We start from the raw sequence: 19658 nt of genomic DNA on the forward strand, positions 1-19658 counted from the left end.
ATGGCCAAACAGGCAATATACTTTTAATACATTAAAGCTGTCAGGTGCTTAATAATGCACTTGTTAATAGGAAGGTTGCTAACTAAGGATATCAATAAAACAAGAAAAGAATAATCTAATTTCCTATTATACAAGGACGAGTGTGAAAGTTGGAGGGCAGTAAAGTCTTGTCACATCCATGGTTTGTCACATCCTATACCATTAAGGGTGGTCTGAAATAAACATGATGTGAAAAAAGCACAAAGTGTGAGCCCTTATTCAAAAGGGACTGCTTGGCAGTAGATATTTAATAGTGAAATAAATTAACAAAAAGTGGGGATAATGGTTGTGATGGTTTTGTGAATGATGCTGCTGGTTTTGAAGATGATGTGGTCTGGCAAGGGGAGCCAATGGAGTTCCATCAAGATTGGAGTGATGTAGTCATATTTCCTCAGGCCTTTGAGACTTGCTGTAGCGTGTAGGGTGTGCTTAAGCGGTGCCAGTGTGGAGTCTGGGAAGCAATGGGACAAGGCATTATCACCATACAGATGAAAGTGTATGTGGGCAGTTCTGAAGTGACACTCTGGAAGAAACTATTCCTCTGATTTCCGTTGTGAAGAAAATGGTTATTATCATAAGTACTATAGCATAAGCTGTGGATGTACCAGGGGTGATATTATAAAAATGGCTAATATTGATGTTGATTATAGTCAGCCTTTGTAGTGAATTTATGTTGCTTGCTACAGAAAGAGATGATTTCCTGGCCAATAAGCAGTTGATGTCTGTGTCATCACTTGCTCCATATCAGCCTTTAACTTGCCATGATCTATTGGTCTGTTAAGTCGCTTTTGGCACTCATGATGGTAAACTCACTTGATTTTATCAACAAAGGCTTCACGTAGTTCTGAAGGGTATCTGTTTGTATATTGTCAGAGGTATTCATTCTGAAAGTGCCCTGTTGGATAATTTTGCTTGCATGTTTCTTGCATCTAGCATCACTAGTTCTTGATTAATTTCCTTTTAGAGTTGATCTATCTTCTTTTTTGAGGTAATCATCCACTTGAATATGGTTTATTGTTTTCAGTTCTTTTAATCATATTCTTCCTTTGAATATTTAAAAAGGTGGATTTGAAAATGTTGTTGCTTTTTGCCTAGACACATTTCCCATGTTCTTTTTGATCAACTACATCTATGTATTAGATTTTTTGTGACTGTTTTTCTTTTTTGCCTTTTTTCTCCTTGGAGGAAACCCTCATATTCGATCCTTACACTCCTCCCTCTCTTTTAAACTAACTCATCAATCTCTTCCACTGTCAAAACGCCATAGGCTCTGCTTATCCTATATATATTGTTTATCTACAGTGGTGTTCCCCGTTGTCCTTTCACTTTCACCTTGTCTTCATTACATTTACTCTGCTGACTGTGCTGTTCATCTGCCAGTTACTTCTTTTCATGTCCCATTTGTTTTCATCTCTTTTCTCCCCTACACTCTTCCTCATTCTCTGTTCTCATTTTCTATCCCCTCTGGTACCCTTTCTCATCTCCTGTCACCCTCCAGCCTTTCTACCTCAGACAGCTACATTCTTTCGTTTGCTGTCTCCTCCTCCACCACTGCAAATTCTCCCTCAGGAGTGGGTCCCCTAAAATAGAAACTACTAAAGGACTGAATACTCCTGTGCTGTCTGCTGCCCAGGGACAGAAAGTGCTTCTTTAGTATTTACTGTATATTTGGGTGCTATCAGGGCCCAGCCCTATAGGTTTTTTTTCTTTGGCTTGTACTTATTTTAGTATTTAGTCAGGGTTTGCTGTGTTAGAACCTTTGTTCAAAAGATTTTCATCATTTTAAAAATACTTTAAAATGTTTTCTTGTGTAGCTTGACTTGCAAAGTCTGGTGAGGGTTATTATCAGAAAGGTTATTAAATGAAGATGTGGCGATTACCTATTACAATTTTTCACTGGAACAAAGTTGTGTATAATGCTTGGTGACAGATACTCAGTTCTGTCACAAAAGGTATATTGATCGTCAAGAAAGACTCTTAATGGCAGATCCAGTGTTGTTCTGCATAGAATAGATCTTTGCCCTGAAATGTTAATGACAATAAATGACAGAAGAGCAACTGGATCGTTGGCGAATGCACTTAGTAGGAAATTTGCAAGATTACCATTGACAGAGATTGCATACTTTCAGCAAAGATTTCTGAACAGTTGGGTATGACACATGAATACGGACTCCAAAATATTGTTTGGCTATGATGTTGTGGTCAGAATATTGAGGGTAAATATATTGTTTCATATTTGTAAATAATATTGTTTATTTTTAAATATACTTCAGTAAAGTATTGCTCAATATAATGTTGTTTTATGTATCATGTTATCGGGTTATTGCTTTAGTAAACGTTCCATATAAATATATGTTTAATTATTTAATTTTGTAATTTTTGTAATATATTTTTTTGGCTTGTTGGATTCATTAGGGGATTGGGTAGGTAGCATTTATCTAAATGTACATCATTTGTGTACATAATTTTAAAGTGTATTAATTTTTGGATGTTAGAGTATAGTTTTATAATATTTTTATATGCATATTTAGTTGGGTTTATTAAGATAGTGGAGTGAAAAGTGTTTCATTTTAATTATATCCTAATTTATGTATAAATATTTATTTTTTAAATAATTTAATTAATTCAAATGTATTTTATTTAGTAATTTAAAATACATTATAAAAGCATTTTAAAACTGCCGGGGCTCATTTCTATTTGATAAATTGTAAAGAAACAAAATTGTTCTCATATTATTTTTTTGAGGGGGGAAGTTTAGGGGAAGTTTATTGTTAGGAATAATTATTTACATATTATGATAAAAGTGAAAGTGATTTTAACTTTAAAGTAGCAATGTTATGATTGCAGTTTATATTAAAAAACTATTTTGTGGTTCATTGTTTAGGTTCATATACATTTTAACACAACTTTAATTGAACACATGGGAGTTGCCAGTTTGTCTTACACTTTTTATGACTTTTAAACATTTTTTTAAATATATATTTTAAATAATAATTGTTTTATAAAAACATATGGAAAAGTAAAATTACATTATTTTGTTAATTTAAATTTCTATTAAATACAAATTTAGTTTTTTGATAGTTAATTACTTTTATGTAATATATATTATTTTTGCTTATTTTAAGACCCCTTCCTGTTACCTATAGTTTCTCTAGTGTTAGTGACATAGGAGTACAAACAGAAATGCAGTCCTCTAAAGGCCTAATATATGCATTTTCCCCAATATTTGTTGGATTTAAGTTAGAATTGTAAATCTGCCCCCTCTTCCCTGCATATATAAGCACTTTTTCCAGTATGTGTGTGACTGGCGTTACAATAATACATCTCTCGCTCCCTTTCCTTCTCTCAAGTATATGCAGCTTCCCATTCTTATTAGAGCTTGAGTTAGAATAGTAAACCTAACTCCTTCCCCACCTCAGAATCTCCCCACTATAAGCACTTTTTCTAGTGTGTGTGTGGGATTGGAGATACACTAGTAAATCTAGCAATTGGAACTAACACACAGTCGCAGGAATATAGAGGATACATTTGTGTTTTCCCTTTTCCAGAGAGAATAACTCTCACTGCTTTGCATTTTGTATCCCACTTTTGGGGAGAGTGCTTCAGGCTACCTCTAATGGGGGCCTTGCAGTACAACATCATTCTCAAAAAGGTCTCTGAAAATGGCTTGCATGTGGTATGCAATTGGGGGGGGGTGGGGTTGTGTTTTTAAAGAACTTTACTGAACCTTCAAAAAAGCCAAAGGACATCCACACTGTGATGAGTGTCAAGGCTGGGATATTTTGTCGTAGGTAATGTATTTTATTTCCTTAATACCCGATAATGTAAAGAAGGTAAAGATGCTCAAACTACTTAATTGCAAAACCAATTAAAATGGAATAGTCCGAGTGTGAAAAGGTGCTAGTTTTAGATAATAAACATGAAATCTTTGAATTGTGATCACTTTAGGGAAAATCTGAGCTGAAAAAGTATTTTTCTTTAACAGGAAGCAGAGATTAATAGACTTCAAAATCTTCTACAACAGCATAAAATAGTTCCAAGCAAATGAAGACAGAAGTGACAGTATAAGGCAGTAAACGTGTGTGTAACCATTTGTAAAGTACTTGATTTGCATACATCTCCATTGAATGTATCCTGTCTCACACTAACATACTAAATATATTTGAAGCCCTAAATCCAGTGCTTAAATTGTAAATAAAAAGGTGCTGGTGCCCAAAGCCCTCCTCATAAACATGTGGCTGCTGCAATCAAATGTGTGAACATGGAATACTGAGGCGGCGTAATCCTGAAGTCTTCTCGGGCCTCTTTAATTCATATAAAGCCACTCCCTGCCCAGTCAGCTCACTCATGCAGCTTTCTACTTTCTCCCTTTGTGAAGCTTTTTCGTTTTTTCCCTTCCTCCGCCTTTCCCATATGTGTCTTTTGCTCGCAGCAAATGCTTGAGGCACAAGAATAAGCACCGGCCCTTAAAAATAAGTGACGGTGCTGAGCACCGGAAACAACAAGCACAAATTAAGCACTGCCTAAATCCTATTTTTCAGGGTTTCATTCTTTGTAGGGTGAAAGATCTACATGCTTTGGGGACTATTGGACCTGGGAAGAAGAAGCACATATGCTGAATACATACAAGAATACTATCTGATGTCATTGTCCCCAGTTTGAGAACTTTTTATGAAGTTCGATTCTGTGAAAAAGCTTTTGTTTTCTTGTCTAATATTATTCTGTATTGTTTGTATGTATGTGTCTGTGTGTGTATGTATATGTGTATATATATGTGTATATATATATATATATATATATATATATATATATATATGTGTGTGTATATATATATATATAACACCAACGTTGCCAGACATCCAAGGCTGCTACTTCAGTAGCGGTCCAGGCGTGGACCTAGCCATCCACATATTACCAACATTCCTCCTGTTACATGCAGAGAGTTCCCGGACACCAAGTGGAGGTCCATAAACTTTATTCACCAATGCTTCCTCCCAGAACAACGCGTTTCAGCCGTAGCCTTGATCACTTTGTGTCCGGGAACTCTCTGCATGTAACAGGAGGATTGTTGGTAAATATATATATATATATATATATATATATATATATATATATATATATATATATATATATATATACATATATATCTCCCTGCAGGCTCTGTTAATATCAATTCATGCAACTTTGTGTCTAACGATTGCTTGAATTGTAGGTAGAATAAACTTCTCCTTATGATTGCGTTTTCAGGGTTCTTGTATTAATATAGGTAATGTTGCATAAACCTGAGTGCTGCCAAACTGTAGCTGCAATAGACTGGATTTTTGCTACAGGACATAATTAGTCTGAAATGTGGATCAAACAAGCTCTATTTAACCTTGCACTACAAATCATCTAGAGATTACACAAAAGGGTTTGAAATAGAGTTTGTGACGGGTACTAATGAGGCATTGTGGGATAAAATAGTAACGATTTCTATGGCTAGTATTCCTGGTGCAGTTTCCTCATTCTGAAAGTATCCAGCCACAGTCTGAGAACCCTGGACATTTTTGCAGGTTGTCAAGGAGCTGGGCCACAACTTATGAACAAACACAACACAGTTATGTCGGAGACTGGCACCCAGGATCATTGTATTTGGTCCAGGAAATTTCCCCTTTGAAAGAAGCAGCACATGTACGCGACATGCCAACTTCTTCCCTCTACACAAGGGAAAGAAACTACAATTGTAATATTTTCATCACATTGTAGATTTCTCAGGGTCTTCCTGACTTCTATGGGTTAACTGATTCCAGTGGGGTGCAGAAAAGTAGGCAGTGGCCTATACCATTTCATTCACTCTATTCTTTCCTTTCCAAAAAGGCGCCCTCCATTATGACTCCATTCAAGGATATACTTGAGAAAGAAAATCTGTTTTTAGTTGCAGTGAAAATGATGTTGTTTGACCACCTCATGGTTAATGAACTCCTTACTGGAAACCTAAAAATTCAAGCTGCTCTCTGTGCACTTTTCGTTAGCAGATAGTTGCATATAGATGCAAAGCCCCTCTCTGTTACCTTTCTCTTGACATCAGGCTGATTAATGATACCAGAATTCATAGATGGCATTAATCTACCACAGGAATATACATACATGTCTAGATAGATATATGCACCTCTTTAGTTATAGTAGGGGTAGGGAGATTCCAGGGGGAGGGCAGTGACAATAGGGATGATTTGGATCAGGAATAATGCCCAATGCTGAAGAAACTGCATAAAATATAAAACACCCAGATCCCTCACTGGTTGTCAGGGTAAAGTCTTGCCATACGGTAGGTGTGGTTCAGCGTGCCCTGGAGAGGCTGTTTTGGGTTATTTCTTTGATTGCTGCAGGAGATATTCCATGACACTGGTATTGACTGTAAGTTGTTTGTGTACTGTCTGTTTTTGCAGCTCTATTTTGTAAGAAAGGGCCATCGAAAGAGGATGAAGACATCTTTTGAGGGAAGGCACAATGTTGTTTCAGTAGCCCAAATAATCTTCATTGTGTGTTGTAAACTCAGTTCAGAACTATACAAAATGAGATGTTTAATGAGTAGCCTTTCTGAAAAATAATTGCTGGCCTGTGCAAGAAGTCTACACTAGATTCAACAGGGATGTGGGCATTTTGGAGGTATACTTTTAGGTCTCCATACAAGTGTCACGTGTCACATGTCAATGTTTGATCTCAATTACAGCACAAATGGCTCAACAGTTTTATACCAAATTTGGCATAGTGGTAATGCTTGGATCATAACTGATTGTTGTGTTACAGTGTAAAATTTGTGCATTATATATATATATATATTTTTAATGAAAAATAAAAATGTGCAACTTCAGAGAATGTATCTGCTCTCCTATAGCTGCAGAACATTTTGAGAACTAAAACTTCAGACAAATTAAGAGTGGCTACAGACACTTATGTTAGTAAACCCGACCCTCTAATTGTCTGAAGAAGCGACATGTTATCCTGATGCAGCTGACACAACTACATATGGAAAATAAAATGGGAAGTGGGATTGTGTGGCCAGGGTGAGTTCACCTAAGCTTCAGAGGGGATTAGAGCACACCCCCATTAGAATGGGTGCTGCCTTAATTCCCCCAGAAGAATCTAAAGACAGCATTACTGGTTCCGTAAACTCAAAAGGTAAAAGTCACAACCCTTTGTTTAATGCATCACTGAGCACAATCATGTTTGGTTTACTAAATGCAGATAAAAACATATAATTGTAAAACCACAAACAATATGTGCAATAAAACTTAGAAACAAATATTGTGAGGGGCAAAAACAATAAAAATACTAGCACTAGATATCGTTCTCAATAGTTGCACAATGTAGCTTCAATATATAGTTCATTTTTATTGAAGACTTTTGCACATGTCCTTTCAGTTATCCTTATTATAATAAGAATCACTGGGCAACATATTCTGCAAATCCTTAGATCTCTTTACTTGGTGATCTCCTTGTTTGAATTACAGTATAATATATGATGTTCTCTTATTATCAGTATTCAAATTAGAGGCCTATTATTTCTTCAGTCTTTACCATTGATCAATTTTAGTAGCAACCAATATCTTGTTACAAGTTTTTTAAGTAGTCCTTCTGTTTAAAAATGGACATAGCATCCTTTAATCTTCAGAAATCTGGAAGGACATTAATTAATGATAATAAAACATTTCCTAGCTATCTAAATGGAAAGTTTCAATTTATGCTGTACTTTCTCCACTATTTTATTAACAGCAGCCATCTTAAAGAACCAAAAATTACTTAATTGCCCATGAAACCAGGGAAAAAGTCAAACAATTGTCCAATCAGTCTTCAGGGAGCCTTTGATAGTCCTCTAGTGCCTTCTCTTTCTACCTATGACAGAAACCAGATAACATACCCATCAGTTTTGTTCAGATTCCTCCGATCCTAAAGGGAAAGTGAACACATAAGCAAATGAATCCTATGTCCTATTCTGTATGGTCTTTCCAACATCAGTGTCAGCATTCAAATCATAACAATAAAGTAAAGGCTGAGGAGGAACATTGTGATTCAACGACCGTATACTTTTAACATGTGGAATGTATGCATTTACCAACCTTTACAAGAACAATTGTCTTCGTCCAGGGGAAGCGTACCTTCATGTACAATTGGGAGGGCTAATCCTCGCCTCCGTGTCCTTATGGAATTGAAACTTTCTGTTACCATAGCTAGGAAATTTTTCATTCTATGCTAGGACCGGATGTGAGGATTATGCTAGTTTACAGCTTGTCCATCAGTGATGCAATGCTGGGGACTGGTCTAAAGTAGAACCTTTTGAAGGTAGAGTCTGAGGACCAGTCCACCGCATTGAGGATATCCTCTAGTTAAGCCCCAAGGAAGTATACCTTTCAAGCCGTGGCCTTTCTAACACAGTATGCAAAAAACGCTTTAGTATCAATTTCAGCCTCCTGCATAGCCCGTCTGACCCATCAAGCAATAGAAGGAGAGATTACTGCCTTACGTGGCTTCTTAAGGACAATCAGAAGTTGCCTTTCTTCATGAGGGTGGATATCAGCTGTCATACTTCCGTAGCTTTTGATACAAGGCACTAGAAAGGAAGGGTAAGAAACCACATGTTAATTTGATTTTTTTTCTGTGAGAAATATGAAAAGTGACCCCATCCGGGGCAAAAACACTACCTGTAATATGCAGTGCCCTGACATCAGAGACTCTATGACATGACAGCAGACATATAGATGTAACCAATTTTGCTGAGATCTCTTTCCTTGAAGAATATTTCTAGGACTGCCAGGACAAAAAGAGATTAAGGACTTTGTTGACGTCACATTGGGCCAAATAACGAGGCTATGGAGGGAGGGATAACCGAATGCGACTTAGAAGCTTTCTCACCAAGTGGTGTTCTCCTACTGGATGTTCCCCTATTGGTGCATGGCCTGCCGAAATTGCCAACCTGAAAGTATTAATGGACCTGTACGGTAATCCCTCAGAGGCCAAGGAAGCAAGACAATTTAGCATATGTACAATTACTTTCCCCACGGGATCCAGGTGTCTTTAGTAACACCAACCCAACCATCTTGCCCAAACTGACTTATATCTCTTGATGGTACTGTCAGCCCATGCCTTGGAGAAGAGAGACACCGCTGACTCGAAAGTCCTGGGACTTTCCAGCGTTCCCTGTAATCCTCCATGCCATAAAAGACAGAGACCTCTAAGTTACTAGGTGGTGGCAATTCCCTTCTGTATCCAGAAGAAGATCTGGAAAGAGGAGTAGAAGCGTTGGAAAATCCAAAGAAAGTTCCAGAAGAACCGGATACTAGACTTGCAATTTCCATATTGGGGTCTCAAGCATAATTTCTGCCTGTTGTCTCCGTACTTGAGCCGAGAGGCTTATTATCATTTCGAACGGGGAAAAGAATGCCCCTTCTCCAGATGCCAATCTTGGAGAAAAGCATCTGTGGCGGTTGCTTCGGGATCCGGTTGCCAGCTGAAGTACCTGGTAAGGTGATGATCCTGGCGAGATGCAAAGAGGTCCACTGAGAACTGACTCCAATGGGCCTGAAGAGTCCAGAAGACCAATGGGTGCAGTCGCCAAAGACTTGTATCCTAGAGATAGCTGGAGTGCCAATCTGCAACCTGGTTGGACCTGACTGGGAGGTGTTCCGCCTAAATGCAGATCTGGTTTTTGAGGTAATAATCCCAAATATTCCAGGCCAGCTTCGAGAGAGAGCTTGCGATCGAGTACCTCCCAGATGATTTATATAGCCTTCCCAGGTGATTTATAGAGCGTACTGCTGCCACATTGTCCATCTTGAGAAGGACATAGCATTTTGTTCGGTCCTTGGTCCGGCACTAGACCGGGAATAAGCCTCCCAGAAGTTCTAGGCAATTTATGTGTAGGGATTTATTGAGATGACCATTTTCTGCCTGTTGAGAATGCCCCACATTGTGCGCCCCAGCCAGAGCCACTGGCGTCAAATTCCATGATTAGGTTGGGAAGGGAGCTGAATATCGCTCGGCCTTTCCATGTTTCTATTTGGGCCAACCACCATAGTATCTCTTCTCGAGCTTTCTCTGGAACTATCTGAGAATATGTAAGACCCTGTCTGAAGTGTAAGGGTTTTCACTGGTCCTTCAGAAGAATGTTGTCTACATAGATGATGATACGAACACCGTAAGTTCTGAAGTGTTCCACCACTGAAAGCAATATTTTGGTAAACCCCCTAGTGTGGACAACAGGCCAAAGGGAATGATCGTGAACTTGAACGTCCACCCCAGCCATTGAAATTGAAGGAACCGGCGGTGAGGAGGGAAAATTGGGATTGTCAGATATATATACTTGAGATTGAGAAGCACAATCCAGTTGTGAGGCTGAAGGAGGTCCCTCAAGAGGTGGATGCCCTCCTTAAAGTGGTGGCCATTGTCCGCCAACCCTCTTTTCTACCAAAAAGAAATTGCTGCGGAAACCTGTCGGATGAGGAGACATCTCTACGGTGGCACCCTTGGTGTGGAGTTCTACCACCTCCACAACTACCAAGGTGAAGGCCATGTTGGAAAATACCAGCGGGGTAGGAGGTTTCCTTTTGGGTAGGTGACCCATGGGATGCTTTATGGAAGCTCAGCACGGTTTGGAGTGCCCAAGAGTCTGAAGTTACGGTTGACTAATTGTTAACAAACTTCTGTATTCTGGCCCCAGGAGTTGTTTAGGAAAGGAATGCACTCAGCTTGAGCTGTGACCGCCGCTGCCTTTGTGGCAGTCTCTGGAGCCCTGGTGTCTGGGGTAGTCATCAAGAACCCTAGGTACGCAGAGCCAATAAATGAGCTGCACCTTGCAATGGGTTTTCATTCTATACTGGGTATACAGCAATTCATTTGCTGAAATATAGAAAGTGAAAAATAGGTATCAAGAAAACCTTTGTATTTCCAACATGGGCACAAGATAAGGTAATGAGAAGCAGTGGCTATTTGCACATCTCTGAATTCCGGGGTGCCCATACTAGCATGTGAATTACAGGGCATTTCTCAAAGATATTTTTTTACACACTGTCTTACATTTGGAAGGAAAAAATGTAGAGAAAGACAAGGGGCAATAACACTTGTTTTGCTATTCTGTGTTCCCCCAAGTCTCCCGAAAAAAATTGTACCTCACTTGCATGGATAGGCCTAATGCTCGCGACAGGAAACACAACATGGACACATCACATTTTTACATTGAAATCTGACGTGTTTTTTTAAAAGTGCCTAGCTGTAGATTTTGGCCTCTAGCTCAGCCAGCACCTAACAAACCTGCGCATTTTTTAAAACTAGACACCTAGGGGAATCCAATATGGGGTGACTTGTGGGGCTCTGACCAGGTTCTGTTATCCAGAATCCTTTGCAAACCTCAAAATTTGGCAAAAAAAAAAAACTTTTTCCTCTTAATTTTGGTCACAGAAAGTTCGGGAATCTGAGAGGAGACGCACATTTCCTTCCACCCAGCATTCCCCCAAGTCTCCCGATGAAAATGGTACCTCACTTGTGTGGGTAGCCCTAGCGCCTGCAACAGGAAATGCCCCAAAACACAACATGGACACATCACATTTTCCCAAAGAAAACAGAGCTGTGTTTTGGAAAGTGCCTAGCTGTGGATTTTAGCCTCTAGCTCAGCTGGCACCAAGGGAAACCTAGCAAGCCTGCGCATTTTTTGAAAACTAAACACTTAGGGGAATCCAAGATGGGGTGACTTGTGGGGCTCCCACCAGGTTCTGTTACCCAGAATCCTTTGCAAACCTCAAAATGTAGCCAAAAAACCACTTTTTCCTCACATTTCGGTGACAGAAAGTTCGGGAATCTGAGAGGAGACACAAATTTCCTTTAATCCAGCGCTCCCCCAAGTCTTCTGATAAAAATGATACCTCACTTGTGTGGTTAGGTCTAGTGCTTGTGAAAGGAAAAGCCCCAAAACACTATCTGGACACATCAAAATTATCAAATACAAAACTACCTGTTTATTTTGGGGGGGGGCACACCTGCGTTTTTGGTCCTGGGCTCAGCAGCCATCTAGGGAAACCTATCAAACCCAGACATCTCTGAAAACTAGACACCTGAGGGAGTCCAGGGAGGTGTGACTTGCGTGGATCCCCCAATGTTTTCTTACCCAGAATCCTCAGCAAACCTCAAATTTAGGAAAAAAAAGATCACTGTTTTCTCACATTTCTGTGTGGGATCACCACACAGAGACACCACCCAACGTTCCCCCTCAGTCTCCCGGTAAAAATTATACCTCACTTGTGTAGGTGGGCCAACTGCCTGTTACAGGGAAGAGCCAAAAACATGTCGAAATTGAGTTTGAAAAAAAAACATTTTTAGGCTGACAAGTGCAGCAGAATTGTCATCAGTATAGATGAGACAATGTTGGGTGGTAAGAATTTTGTGGATTCCTGCAGATTCCAGAAGGTTCCAGCACAAAAATGTGGGAAAATGTGTGATTTCCAGCAAAGTTGGAGGTTTGCAGGACATAGTGGGTAAGAAAATGGTGCGGGATGCATGTGAAGCACACCACCCTGGAATCAACCAGATGTTTAGTTTTCAGATGTGTCTTGGTCTTGTGGATTTTTCTACATGGCAGCGTCCCAAAGTAAAAAACGTGCAGCCCTCACCATTCCAAGTGAGACGATTATGAAAGTTACCAAGCTCTGATGGCCCAAATGTAAAACCAAAACCCAAAATAATCAAATGTCATCTTGCTTGCCACGGGATAAGATGTTTTAGTGTGTGGGGGGAGAGCTGAAAGATAGTTACCCCCTTCAGTTGGGGTGGGGGCATAACCAGGCCCATGCTGGCTGGTAGCCACCACCCCACAATTTTTTTTTATTTTTTATTCTATGGCATCTAGTAGACTTTCTGCCCCCCTGGGGTGTGGATCAGGGTTAATTGCCCCATCTGCCCACTGGTGGGCAGAACAACTTTGGCCACATTTATTTGGGGTGGGGGTATGGCCATACCCCCACCCTCTTAGTTTGAAAAAAAAATACTTCCCTGGTGGGCTTTCTGCCCCTCTTGAGGGCAGATGGGCCTTCCAAAAATATGCCGATCTGCTTCCAAGGGGGGCAGATATGGCCAACAGTAATGTGCCCCCATGGGGGGTGACACATGCACAAGGGGCAGCCCCCTCAAACAAAACACACTCATACACACACACCAATCCCTGGTGTCTAGTGGTTTGATTGGCCTAACAAATAGGCCGATCTGCCCCCAAGGGTGGCAGAAATGGCCTAAATACAATTTGCCCCCCATGGGAGCGACCCTTGCCTAAGGGGTCGCTCCCCATACATAAAAACATAAAGTAAATAAAAATAAATATGTATATCCCTTTTGTCTAGAGGTTTCTGCCCCCCCTCGGGGGCAGATCAGCCTAATTAAATAATAGGCCGATCTGCCTCCGGGGGGGCAGAAAAGGCCTAAAAATATTTTTTTATGGGGCGCTCCCCGTATGCGTAGGGATAATTTAAAAAAAAAAAAACTCCCTGGTGTCCAGTGGGTTCTGCCCCTCTGGGGGCAGATCAGCCTATTTGGGGACAAAAGAGCCTAAAAACTATTTGGCCCCCCCAGGGAGCGACCCTCGCCTAAGGTGTCGCACGCCACACATAAAAGATTTTTTTTTTATTATCCCTGGTGTATAGGGGTTTTCTGCCCCGCCGGGGAGTGGCCTTTGCCCAAGGGGCCGCTCCCCTTATGCGTAAGGATAATTAAAAAAAAAAAAAACTCCCTGGTGTCTAGTGGTTTCTGCCTCCCCCCGACCCCAGAGGCAGAAATGGCCTAAAAACAATTTGCCCCCCCCTCAGGGAGTGACCCTTGCTTAAGGGGTCGCTCCCCACACATAAAAGGAGAAAAAAAAAATATCCCTGGTGTCTAGGGGTTTTCTGCCACCCCTTGGGGCAGAAATGGCCTAAAAATTGTTTGGCCCCTGGGGAGCGACCCTTGCCCAAGGGGCCGCTCCCCTCATGTCCATTAGAAATGCATACATTGACATGAAGGGAAAGGAATGGTCTTTCCATTCCTTTAATGCCTCTGCCGGCCCCCTCCTCCCGAGCGGAAGAGAAATGCTTTTGCATTTCTCTTCTGCATCATGCTGGAAGCATGCTTTCAGCACGATGGGAGGTGTCCTCCAATGAGGTCTGCACGCTATTGCGTGCTGACATCATCAGACGTCACTGGGGGAGTCGGGGTGGAAAGGGAAGCGATTCCCCTTCCAGCCCTGACCTGGGTGGTGGGGGGGCCGCCCTCGGGGGTGCGCTAGCGCTTCCCCCGTGGGCCAGTAACAGGACGTAATAGTTACGTACGTGGCGCCTGAGAGGCGCAGCCATGGACGTAACCATTAAGTCCATGTCCGGCAAGGGGTTAAAGTTAAAACAATATAACTATATAACGCGGCCAGCTCTTACCGAGTCATAGTGCTTTTTAAAAAATATATATATATACTTTAATCCATGTTGCACAGCAACTCAAATACTGTGCAACTTGTAAAAGAAACATTGACAAAGCCAATAGATTTTGCATAGGTGAAACCTATTGGCTTTGCCAATGCTTGTTGTTTTTGTCTGGGATCATTGCTTAAGAACGTTTTGTCAGAACATTGCAAATATGTTTAAATGTTTGAAAACAAATGTTTATTCTCATGCAACTATGCATGTTGTTTTTTAATATTGCTTGCCCTTTCATATATCTTCTCTACGGACCATACCTAAATGTAAGGTTCAGATTCTCACTGAAAGTAGACCAGTTCGCTGCAGTGTCTCGTTCAGAGGGAGACTGTCATACTTTAGATCCAAAAAGGTGTGAATGTGCCATATCAATAGCAGTAGATAATCTAAATACATAGTTTAGTTTAGGCAACAGGGCTATAAACATTTTATAGACAAGCATTGACTGGTGGGTCTTATGCTGTTCTACAGTGAGTAGAGCCTTGCCTGCAAGTTTATGACAAGATTCATGTGAGATGGACTATACTCTTGGTGAATGACTTCCTGGGGTAGAACTTCTGCGCCAATGCACACTTTCAGCAAAGTTTATTTTCCATATGTAAGTATGCTCGGGCGATTGTGTCTCTCCTTAAGCAAAGTAAGATTTCAATATTACCACTCCTCTTCCATTTGTATCTACTGCTTCGGAGTCTGTTCATTAATCTAAAAAGTAATATTCTGGAGGCAAAAGAAAGCATCTACCTGCAAGCTGTTTTCCAGCAATTACATATTTCAGAGTCAATAAGCATTGCTTCCCCTTTCATATGCAGCATCGTTCTCAAAAACGTATTCTAAAATGGCTTCTGCACAATACGGGACATTCGTTTTTGATTTGAAGGATGTATACTGAATTGTGAAAAACTGCATCAAGTTGACACAGTGACATTTCTCAAAGCTGTAAATTCATTGTTAGGAGTAAATAACTGTTAATTTCCGAAGTACCCCACAAAGCAATTGGGATCAACATGTTTAAACTACTTACAGTAAAAACAAACCTGAATATCTGTATTAAGGTCGCTTTAGAGCATTTACACTGATAAACTATTTTTCTTTAACAGGAAGCAGAAATTCAAAGACTTGCAAACCTTCTACAACAGAATAAAATATTCCCAAGCACTTGAAGATAGAAGTCACAATTTATGGCAATAACATGATTACAGTTGTTGAATCACTTGCGTTCCTCAAGGATGAAAAATTTCCTTTACATCTCCGGATATGTATTTTGTGTCACAGTCATGCACTGTATATGTCTAAAGTTTTTTAAAGTCTTATTTGGTAGGGTTTGAAACACTGTGGAGTGAGGGGCCAACCTTTGTTTAGGGCTGTGGGACCAAGGCTATAAGGAACAAACGTTATGACTGTGCACAAGGGTGCTATCAAATATCATTAACTCCCAACGAGGGAACTTTTTATGAACTGCTACTAAAGAGAAAAAAACACTTTTGTTGCACCTAATATTAAATACAGTTACATTGTTACTCCATATTAAAAAATAGACTGTATTAAAATTATTATATGCAACGTTTATCAAATATTGCTTGAACCGCACCATGAATAAACATCTGTTAATTGTGATCATGTTCGCAAGGATTTTTGCATTAATGTATAGTTACTGTTTCATAAAACCACGATGCTGCCAAACTGTAATTCAACTGGATTGTGTTTCTTCCAAACAAGGAAATGGTGGCGGCTAAAACAATATCCATTCCTTCAAGGAACTTAGCTGGAGACCTCAATATTGTTATCAAATACTGCGTTCTGGAAGAGACCTCCCCGTTTTCTCCAATCACAGCACTTATCTTCTGCTGCTTCCACTTTAATAATTTTGTAACTTCGTCTTGCAATTTAAATCTTTAACATTATTATCTGTGCCAGAATGTTGCCCTTCGAAGAGGACATTCCTGTAGGTAGCCTGTCCATGTTCCCCTCTTTCTGAAGAGGTTAGAGTGTCATGGACTTGCAAGTGTCAAGGTCATTTTGGCTGCTAAGTATCTTATATCCGTCTCCTTGATGACCCTATCTATGTCGAGTGATGTTATAGACTCAAAAGTCCTCCACGCGAATAGAGAAGTGGATGGGGGCGTTTGCATCGCCACCTTCCTTCTGACGTTCACATTCAAGACTGAGAGAAGATCATGGATGCAGAGAAGACAAAAGGAGATTTAATGGCACAGATTTATATTCTTTTGCCCCAATATCATGAATAGACCGGCTTATTGAAATGTTATTAGAGACAACTCTTTGGGAGAAAGGGGTCAGATAACTTCTGTATGCGCCTAAACTGCATGTGACCTGGAAGGAAAGGCACTGCTTATAGCTTTGGAATATAGAAGAGAGAAGGAGCCGCTTATAGGATGCAGTCTGAGGGCTTGGAAATGATGACTCTCAAGGTGCATGACAAGTGGTCTAGAAATTCTCCAGTGGACACCGCTGGGAAGGTTTGAGCAGTGAGCTTTGCTTGGGTCATATGATTTAGGTCTTGCCTATCAGACCGTGCAAGCTTTCTGTTTGCAAAAAAGACCTATGGTGTGCTTACAGTGAACCCACCGATTGCTTACTATTGGTTGACTTTATTGTCACTCTCATTTGCTTCCTATGTGTCCGCTTGAGTGAGATTTCATTCCTCTTCTTGTGTTTGCCCATTCCCTGGAGCACAGCCTCATTACTTGTGTCCTTCCAGTGCTTACTTTTCTCTTTTTCACTAGGTAAATCATGAGAGTGCATGTTCTTTCCAGTTGTCTCCCTTGTATACTCTTCCCCCCTCTTACCCATGTGCTTCTCCCCTGCCCCCTCTATACCACGCTCACCTTTATGTGCTTCTCCCCCTCGCCTGTGTGTTGCTTACCTTTCCCCCATCCCTCTTTTTAGCCCCCGTGATCCTCTTCCTCCCACACTCCTCTCTCACAAGTGCCTGGGAAAAAAAGAGCAAATGCTTTTGCATTACTTTCTTTTTCAACCAATCTACTCTGATCAGTAAATAGAAATAAAAATGTGCCTGCGTCATAGCACCTTTTTTTGGTTATTTCCTGTTATAAACGATTTGCAAAGCCAATAGGTCCCAAGGCTAAGACCTATTGGCTTTGACGATGCTTGTTTGAACACAGCACAGGGATACCCAACCATGTTTACTCTTGTAACTCAAGGAGGGTTCCCCTCAAAGTATGATAATGTAAATGTATTCAGACCTGACTGGGGATAACCTCGTAGCAAGAGTGTATGCAGGTAGTAACGAAATGGGTGATGATGTCTGTAAATATTGCTTTCTCCTTTAGTAGGATGGCATGTTGAAGTCGCCTTACCTGAATTGTAACAATTTATTTGTGCTTTTAAAATTAAATAAAAATGATATTTAAAAACCTGAAAAAGCAAGGTCTATTTAAACATGCATTACAAAATGTTTTGTGCTCAGTACAAGGTTTGGAATGCAATTTTTGGGCCGGCATAAGGAAAAAAATGTAGAGCCAGTTCTCGGTGTTACCTGGTAAACAGTTATGAGTCAATGGATGCCAAGCCCAGGATCTGGTGCAAGAATGGTGCCACGCTCTGTGCAGATGCCTCCTACCATGGAGCACTTTGTAACAGATTGTATCCGTTATCTCTCCATTAAAACAGCAGTTCCCCATCTTCAGTCACCACAGTTTGTACAGCGCTGGGGTTTGTAGCGATAAATAGATCTGTGACGATCTCAGGAAGAACTTAACTTCCAGCTTCGGCAAGGGGACCCTTGTAGGGTGCCGAGGTTACTATGTCGGACCTGCCCATGTACCTGTTTCAAGATACCCAGTGGCCATGTTGCTATCTCTGGAACAAAAGTCGAAGCTGGGTAGAGAAAATCTGATGCCTGCTGTTGTGAGTATGCATGACAGATTATAGTTCTTCAATCAAAGGTTTATTAAACACAAGTTAAGATAAAAGTCCCTGGAGCCCCAGGGCTGCACCTCACACTGTCATTCCCCCAGGAAACAACGTTTACCATGCAGTCATTACCACACATTCCCAATACCACACAGCCTTTACCACTCATTACCTTTACCACGCATGCCTTTACAACGAAAATGTAAATATATATCATAATTGAAAACCATACATACATATATATATTTTTTTTTAAACAAAGGTTACTGGGACGTTATAGTTAGGCTCACATTTTAAATGTACAAAAAGAAATTCACCAGTTATAGCTAGAGTTACCGCAAGTAACTATAACTCGTGCCCTAAGGTAGCTTTAACTCGGGGCCCCGCCATGCACAGTTTTTTCATCCAAAAGTTTACTGCAAATATTACATTGATATTATAAATGATGTTATCAAAGATGTCATGAGAGGGCGTGGCCAAGATGGTAACCGGAGCAGCAGCATAATCTGCAGATCCGATCCCGGGCGTACAAAGTCTCCTGCTAAATAAGCAATCCCCGATCCATGTCGGCGGATCGCATGTCTCCCAGCTGACCTGGCACCGTTGGGGGTGCCTCGAATGTGATCGACCACGTGGAGGCTTCAGAGGGCCGAGCAGAGGGGTGCTTGGCCCGAATCAGACCGGACGGAGGTGAGGCCTGGGCCACGGCCGTGAGCCGTCTTGAGCGGAGCTGCCTACCTGTTGGAGCGGAGGCCGAGGGCGGACTCCGGTTGCCTCGCGCCACTCTGCTTGTATGCAGAAGTCCTGTGATCCGATCTGGGTCGCGGGCGGGGTTGAGCGGGCCGCATGTGGCCGTGAGGAGGTACTGTGCACCACAAGAGGCTGGTCGGCGGCACACATCGGCCGCGCCGTCCCGATGCCACTGGTCCTGGGGGCCCGCAGTTGGATGCGCTTCCTCGCGGGGGTCGCCGAACACATGATCTAAGGTAGAAGCGAATAAGGCGGAGGTGTTGCGCTACTGAAATGCACCATAAGACATAGGATCAGATAAAGCCTATGTAGTGGCCGGAATGAGTATGTCCCCAGGCCCCTGTGCTGCCTGACCCTACAAAGAAGGGTGCAACATCTGTCCCTACTACGGACAAAGTTTGCCTCCAACCCCAGGAGAAGCAGAAGGAGTACCGGGCACCACCTTTCGCCTCCGCAGGGACAGTTGAACTCTACATCCTGTGGTCTGCACTTACCACCATATGCAGAGTGGTTACC

The 19658-nt window shown here is 41.3% G+C and overlaps 1 protein-coding gene across 7 annotated transcripts in view; it reads left to right on the forward strand.

The window, feature by feature from the left end:
- Positions 1–17902, forward strand: part of HVCN1 (hydrogen voltage gated channel 1) — a 264968-nt gene extending 247066 nt beyond the window's left edge. For all 7 annotated transcript variants that reach the window (XM_069214860.1, XM_069214861.1, XM_069214858.1 and 4 more), the window contains one exon: positions 15596–17902. In XM_069214860.1, coding sequence (XP_069070961.1) covers positions 15596–15658 — 63 coding nt within the window. In that variant the 3' untranslated portion in view covers positions 15659–17902. The remainder of the gene's footprint in view (positions 1–15595) is intronic.
- Positions 17903–19658: the final 1756 nt, after the last annotated feature.

Source organism: Pleurodeles waltl, chromosome 11 (assembly GCF_031143425.1).
Source record: "Pleurodeles waltl isolate 20211129_DDA chromosome 11, aPleWal1.hap1.20221129, whole genome shotgun sequence".
NCBI classification, from domain to species: Eukaryota; Metazoa; Chordata; class Amphibia; order Caudata; family Salamandridae; genus Pleurodeles; species Pleurodeles waltl.